The sequence below is a fragment of the Halyomorpha halys genome, unplaced genomic scaffold (assembly GCF_000696795.3).
Source record: "Halyomorpha halys isolate HHAL.00 unplaced genomic scaffold, Hhal_1.1 Scaffold5444.1, whole genome shotgun sequence".
Classification (NCBI taxonomy): Eukaryota; Metazoa; Arthropoda; class Insecta; order Hemiptera; family Pentatomidae; genus Halyomorpha; species Halyomorpha halys.
The window spans coordinates 5708-13696 of NW_027111629.1; the positions used below are offsets into that span (position 1 = coordinate 5708).

At 35.7% G+C, this 7989-nt stretch overlaps 1 protein-coding gene across 1 annotated transcript in view; it reads left to right on the plus strand.

The window, feature by feature from the left end:
* LOC106691946 (uncharacterized) overlaps positions 1–7989 on the plus strand; it is a gene marked incomplete at both ends in the record, with an annotated part of 21273 nt that overhangs the window by 4815 nt on the left and 8469 nt on the right. Inside the window, 2 exons of the mRNA XM_067049716.1 lie at positions 5507–5575; positions 7436–7510. Coding sequence (XP_066905817.1) covers positions 5507–5575; positions 7436–7510 — 144 coding nt within the window. The remainder of the gene's footprint in view (positions 1–5506; positions 5576–7435; positions 7511–7989) is intronic.

A 7989-nucleotide genomic window follows, 5' to 3' on the forward strand; every position in this document is an offset into this window, starting at 1 on the left:
TTCTCCTTTTTGACATTTGGCTTTCGCCGATACTTAACTTAAATATATATATTTATGAAATACTTTTATTTATTGATAGATATTATAATCTGCCACACAGTTGTTGGCAATAGGTAATAGTGATGAATGATCCCATACATAATAAAATAAATAAATGAATGAAAAAAAAAATCTCTTAAATTATATACAAACAGAAGAATAAACAAAATGAATATAATCACACTATGTGTATGAAAAAAAAAGAAACAATATAATCTCTAGTCACATTTACACTCTAATATACAATATTTACACAATCGACCTGAGGATCCCTGAGCCCACTCTATCCCCCGTGTGTGAGGGGTAGAGCAGAGCTCAAAAGATCCCAGCGCATCCCTCTCGCTGCATTACTGGTAATGAGCCAGTGGAGGCTGAGCGAGTGCGCTAAAGCCGCAAACTCTCAACTTGAGTGGAGAATCTGACCATTGCCAGAACTCCAATTGTCCATTTTTATTTTAATAAGTCTCTTGACCACTGCCCTTTCAATCTTCTAGGTGGGCTGTAGGGATGGGTGGGACTAAACAAGGTTTGAAGCGTAAGATTAGGAAGGTTGGAATGGTTTATATGGAATTTTGAGAATTTAGTTGGTATGAGGTCAAGGACAAAAGGGATATGTAGGTCATGGTGCATTGTTCTGTTGGAAACGTAATAGGGTGCATTAACTATGGTTCTAAGGATTTTGGATTGAAAGGATTGGATACGTTTGATGTTCGACGGTTTAGCTGTTCCCCAAAGTTCAAGTTCGTACGTCCAGATAGGTTGGAGTATAGTCTTATAAATTGGTAGTTTGCTTTCTAGTTAAAGATTAGGGGTCCGACTGAGCAGTCGATATCGTTAGCTAAATCTAGTATGTTGGTTCCAGGTGAGTCTTTTGTCTGAAATGAATGAAGGTATCACACTGTGTCGGATCTGGGCAGAGAAATATTATTAAAAGTGGCAGGTGGACAGAAGCTGCGGCGGAGAGTGGTTGCACCATTGCTCAATCTGGGCGAGGTGTGTTTGGAGATTAGATGAGGCTGTTACAGGATCGGGACGGGAGGATAGAATAGCTGTATCATCGGCCAATGTTGCCAGGAACGTGTCTGGAGTGATGGGAATGTCAACAGTGAAGAGGATGTAGAGGACAGGACCCAGGACACTCCCTTGGGGAACTCCTGCATCGATGGGGTAGATATTTGAGTACTCAGAACCTCTACGAACTCGAAAGGAACGATCTGAGAGATAGGAGCGGAGGATATAGTATAAGGTTTGGGGTAGTATGGATTTGAGCTTATAGCTCTATAATATAATAAAAAGCAATCCGGCATGGTATACCCGGTCAAAAGCTTGTCCAGAAAGGCACCCGAGAAGTATTGTCTCTTTTCAAGAACTGAAGAGATATATTCGACGACTCTGAGGCCTTGTTGAACTGTTGAGTTCCTAGGGCGGAATCCAAATTGATGTGCGCGAAAAACCTGTGATTAAACTAGGTTTTAGGAGGATTTTTTCAAAAATTTTTGAGAGGATTGGAATTAGGCTGATAGAGATATGTAAGGAATATTATAGCTTTGGGAGGAAGTTGGCAAAGGATTTGAGGAGTCAGAAGATCATACTCTGGAGATTTACGAGACTGCACTAGGAGGGAAGGAAAGTGGGATTGCTTACGATAGGCATTCTTCAATTGTTTCGGTTAGGTCAATATGAAGTTCAGGATGAGGAGTGAATGTGTGAGAGGGGTTCGTCGGCTTTACCTTTGTCGGATGTTTTCCGACATACCATGTGTTATCATTTCATCGGAGGGGGTGGGAAATATGTTTGGATTTTAGGATTCTTTTGGTCATGTTCCAGAGGGAATTGTCGTTAGTAGAAAGGGAAGATAGGTACGAATTGAAGGACTCGGATCGATGGTTGGACAATTATCTCGTAACTAATTTACAGTAGTGGTTATATTAGCGACGATCAGAAGGATGCATTGTGCGTTGCCACAATGTACTGTACTGTCTTTGAGATGTTGTGGTAGAGGATTTGTATTGCGTTTACTGAGGACATTATAGGGCGAGGAGGCAGAACAGACAGCAATGTTGGATAAGGTTTGCGAAGGAATGGATTGCGTCACCTAGTTTTTCAGGGTTTTTAGGGAAACTTTAAGATCGATTTGGCCTGTTGAGATTCGGCGAAAGGCATTCCAGTTTACTGTGCCCAGTATGAATAGAGGTGGAGGTAATAAAGGAATTGGGGATATGGAGATAGTAAGGATTAGTTGACTATGGTCTGCAGATAAGTTATCAAGGCATGAAGGTTTAGAGGGCCTAATCCTTTGTGTATAAAGAAATCCAGGAGGTCAGGGTTACGGTTAGGATCGGTTAGCCAGTATGTAGGAGAATTGGGACAAAGAATGTTGCAACGAAGGGAATTGATTGCAGACAGGAGTGATCGTCCACGGGAATTGGTGGTTCTAGTTCCCAATTGTTGATATTTTGCGTTGAGGTCTGCACCTAGAAGGAAATGGTGTCCAAGGGAATCAAGGAAGGAATCAAATTGTGGTTGGGAATTGGGAATTCTCGGTGGGGAATAACCCGCTACTATTGTTATGGGGAATAGAGAAGTTGGGATCGATACGGCTGTGGTTTTAGGAAATTTTGGGCTTGTAGAAGGACTAGGTGATGTGAAAGGGATCGATGGATAATGACAGCAGTGCCACCATGTGCTGTTCCGTCAGTATGGTCCGTTCGACAAATATGGTACTGAGGTATGTTCATTAGTCGTTTGGTGGTAAGTCGAGTTTCAGTTATTAGAGCTACGTCAATATTTTTGTCGTGTAATAAGGCAGGAAGAACAAGGGCAACGCTATTTTGTTTGATGCACTATGTGGATCTTTGTTATCTTTTAGTACGTTGACTATCTGTCGTACTACGTGCCCCATGGCAAGTTCTTTTTTGATAGCTTCCGGTGGTGTTGAGGGGTGTAATTGTCTGATGACTACTCTGAACGCCCTGTCCTGACGTAGCTGATATGTGTGGTAGTCAGCTTTTGTTTCAGATAAATATTTTATTATTTTACTGTATGTATCTGCGGTATCTGGTAATATTTCTTTGACAATTATGTGTACCTAGGTTAACTATTAACTATTATAATATGAAAAGTTTTGATGTTTTTGATAAATATTGGCGGTGGCTTGGGTTCTCTGGGAGTCCGGTTCGCTTCCATGTTATCTACTGGTAAATTTCCTAATACGTAGTATGGATTTGGCGTGAAAAATGGCGATTACTTGGTGGTGCTTGGAATAGAAGGGCCAGATTAGGAGTCCATTTCACCAATTAAACTACCTGGTGTCACAGGTGGTGTGTTTCTCAGTGATTTTCTTGGTTTTTGTTTAGCTAGAGAGTTTCTGGGTGTATTACCCTTTTTGAGATCTTTTTGTGCTATTTTTACTGGACATCACCATATGGAAGTATCTCATACCATAATGGTGAGTCGAGATAAGAAAATAAAATAAGAAGAGAGGTTAAAAAGAGTAATTTTAGTTTGCGTATTATTATACGTAATTAAAGATGTAAAGGACTGAGCGGTCTATCTTCAATGCCAGCTAGTGGGCAACTGGCCAAAGCCTAGGCAGTTAGCAGAAGTACGAGTCTATGGCTGCTGTTAGTATTAAGGAACGCATACACTGTTTACTTAAAAGTTTATAAATAGGCGACAGCTCACCTATATTTTAGTTCTCATGTGAGCAGTATCACTTATTATTACATTGACACTGTTTTTATTTAAGTTCACTGGAAAATACAGTCTATTGTGGGACACGAAGTAACATATGTTCATTTGCTAACTAGCGCATGCGCATATATCTTGTATAATTAAAATAAAATTTATGTTCGAATATTGTACTTGAAATTGATAAAATTACAAATGAACAGGCAAAGTTGATGAATCAGTAACTTTATTATACTTTTTAATTTTAGAATAACAATAAACAATATGCTGGCTTATTCTATTATTTAAATTTTGTCTAGTTTACTTGTGTATATTATTTCATTATCCACTCCATCACTGGTGCTATCATAGTCCAAATATTTAATTTGATTTTTTTTTTTTTTTTTGTATTTTTCTGTTGGACATTGGAGATCTTAGGCCTCGTCAGTCAGCACTTGGTCCGAGAGTTTCCTCCAGTAGGCTGATGGGTCTCACAAACTTGGGGAGGAGAAGGGAGAGAGTGAAACGATAGGTCTGATTGAGTGATCACCCATATTGGCTGACCATTCTCGCTGTTGCTTTACTTGGTTATCTATTACTAGCATCATCGCCCTTACGGCTTCCCCTTCCCCTCAGTTCGATTGATTAAACTTATGTAATATGTTTGATTAAGTTTCTATTTTTTTTTAAAAAATGCTGTAATTTATAAATCTGCTTTTTACCAAATTTTTGGTCATTTAAATCAAATTTCCTGATATCCTTATTATCATTTTTATTTTTTCTGTCATGTATTACAGTAGAACAACTATGAATCCTCCCATATTGTACCCGAGGATAGTTTGGCCCAAACATTGTAAAACTACAATGAAATAGAGGTTAAGTTTTATCAGTCCATCTTCACTTAAAACTTGAGCGTTTTCAACGAGATAAATCTAGCAATCTCCATAACTTGCTCAAATATCCATAAAAATGGTATCACAGTATCAAATAAGAAAACGATTCAAAATCCGATATGCCTTGATTCCTTAAACATAAAACAAAACAACAGAGACATCAATCCTATCTTACTTTGTTGGTGAAAAATCACTACCTCATTTTTATTGATTAGCATGAGGAAAATTTTAAAAAAATATCGACATTTAATGGCTTCAACAATTTTCCCTGAACCGTGAATCAGATCAGTATAGAAGAATAAGAAGATCTTTTAAGAAGAAGATGAAAGATCTTACAAATAAACGATTCTTTGTTAATTATCATAGATATTTTTCTAACATCTATTCCTCATTCCGTTTTTGGTTTTTCAATGCACATTAATATACCATAATTCTTCAAAATAGATAGAGCTTAAAAAAGAAACATAGAACTGCACTACTTGGAATGCATAAAATATTAAACCTCGCAAATTGTATACTCTACGTATATACCATCTCTCGACTGATGATAAAAAAAATTTCCGAACCTCTGGTACATTCTGCTGGTATTTTAATTAAATATGCTACCTCGAATACTTTCAAAACAAAAACCATGCATTGGACTCGAGCAAACTCGAAAAGGATATATGGTTCGGCCAGACAACTTAGTGGGACCTGTCTACTTTCAATAAACAGAAAACTATATAGATAAGACTTTTCTGAAAAATAATCAGACGTACAAACTGCAGGGATATTAAATATAAATATTGTGGAATGTAGAAGTATTCGATTTATTCAATTAAGAAAAATTTATCTTATATTTTTATTAGTCATAGTAAAGTGTAAATAAAAAGGAGGTTATAATGACACAAATGACTTTATTTCAGGAAATGGACGATCACTTTCAAATGAATCCGATAGTCTAATAATGCCTCCGAAATATGACGGGAAACAAAGTAAGAATTTTATATATTTATTCATTGAAAGCTCTTTAACAATAGGATTGACCCTTAAGATGCATAATTAGATAGAATTAATTAATTAGAATTACTTAGCGGTCATATTAATTTCAAAAATATATTTAGGCATTTCCCCTTATAAATATATAGATAATTCTTTTTTTTTTTTCAATATACAATATCGTAAAAGTGGAATATGTTGCCCCAGAGTATGGTTTTTATTTTAAATATTTTTTATTTTTAACTAACTCACAGAAGTCGGAAAAGTCTGAAACATTATGACTCAGCTAGTTGCTTAGAGTATGGATAAAAGAAAAAAAAAATCGCTATTCTATACTGTTTTTGCATCCATGTATTTAATATTTTTTTCCAAAAAAAAAAAAAGTAGAGGTTAAAGTTTAAGGCAACGTGATTTTGATCCACTTTCCACCGTATTCTAAAATTCATTATAAATACCTAGGGATCCATAACTAATGGCTGTCAACATCGAAGAGAACTACAGCAAGCATATAAGTATAAAATGGAAAAAAAACAAAGCATTCTTCTCTTTGTCAAGAATTTTTTCTATGATTATTCTGATAAACATCTGCGAGACTTAGACTCCAAATCCACCCGAGAAAGAAAAATCAGGAGATTTGAAAGGAAAGTTCTCCGTACAATTACAGGAACGATCTTGTATCAGAGCCTTAAAACACGGAGGAGAAGAACTACTTGCAGAAACTGGTCAGTCTATACCTTGATACAAAGGCTAGGAGGTTAAGTTGGGCGGGGCATGTGGCTCGAAGCAATCCATCAGGGCCCTGTTTCATTATGAAGTACAAACTAATACTATTAGCCTTGTGGATTTATCTTAATTCAATTACACAAACTTCTACAATAGTAACTTGTACTTTAGTATTTTTTAATTCCTGTAATATCACTAATAGTCATCTCTATCATGAAAAAAATAAGTATTAATATTATTATCACACTAGTTTCTACACTTGTACTATGAACTAATACTATTAGCGTTCATTATGAAACAGGTCCCTGGACGTCTTTAGACAACAATGAATGCGAATATAGTTGGCAAGAGATCACGTGAGAGGCCAAAAAATCAGATGGATGTACACAATCAACAAAGATACGAAATAACTGTATGTAGCAAACTGGACAGTAATAGTCCAGGGCAGGGTGGGGTGGAGAAGGCTTGTTTGGGTGGCGAAAGATCTACAAGTCTGTAGAGCCAACTGAAAAAAATATATATGTGTATATTTGTTTTTAGCTTATATGAAATTACTATTTTATTGAAAGGATGTTGAAAATAAACAAAACATTGGGAGACTTAGGACCACAAATAATAACAGATTTACAGGGTTGTAAATTATCCTTAATTTCTGGTTCAATGATATACGATGTTGCAGTTTTGGAAATTTCAATTAAGGAAGTGATTAATAGTGGGAACTGATACTCGCGTCTTATTCACAGATAGAATTCGAACTTCATTATCACATCTGCAGAAGAAACAAGCATTTGAGAAGAAACAAACATTTGAGAAGAAACAATTTACCAATAAAAGTCTGAGAAAAAACAAAGTGTTCAACAAAAACTTTTTCACCACAAATTGGAAGATAAACATTTCTTTCCCTCCCATTCCTTTCACTACCACTGTTTTGCCATACTGCGCGACAGGAATCTTTCAACGTCAGTGGAGCAATGTTACCCCTTGGGAATCAAAGCAATCCACTTCTACGCTTCCATATATCTAGATAATGAAAACGGTTAAAAAAAAAAAAATCGTGCAACACTCTTATTAGTAAAAACAAACATTCTAAGATACTACATTTTTTCATTAAAACATAATTTATATTTTCGCAGATTCCTCTCTTACAAGTCCAAATAGAGAGACTTCTCATACAATTGACGATGGATATCTTGATTCCCTGTTTATTTGTAAGTAATTTTGATTATATTACTTGGTATTTGTTATTGAAATTATTAAAGATGATAATAGATTTTAAAAAATGGTACTAGCTTCAGAAAGACTGAATGTGCCGTTTAAGGGAGCTCGAGACTGATATATTATAAAGGCATCACTTTTAAAGCTGACGCTAGGTGGATTTAGATCCTCCCGCGGATTTTAAGCGTCAGATGCCCAATTCATTGGGCTATCTCACTCCCTCAAAGGAAGGGATAATAAATTAATAAAATAATAAGAATAAAATCATTAAGAAATAAAAATAAAAATACTTCATCAGGGCTACAAAGATACAAAATGATACAATGATAAGAATAAAAATACAATGTTAAGAATAAAAACAAGTAACAATGGCAAGAGTAAAAAATTTATTTATAAAAATACGTAAAATATAAAGCTAAAAAAGTACAGGAGATGCACATAAAACAAAAACAATACGGGGAAAGAAAAAAAT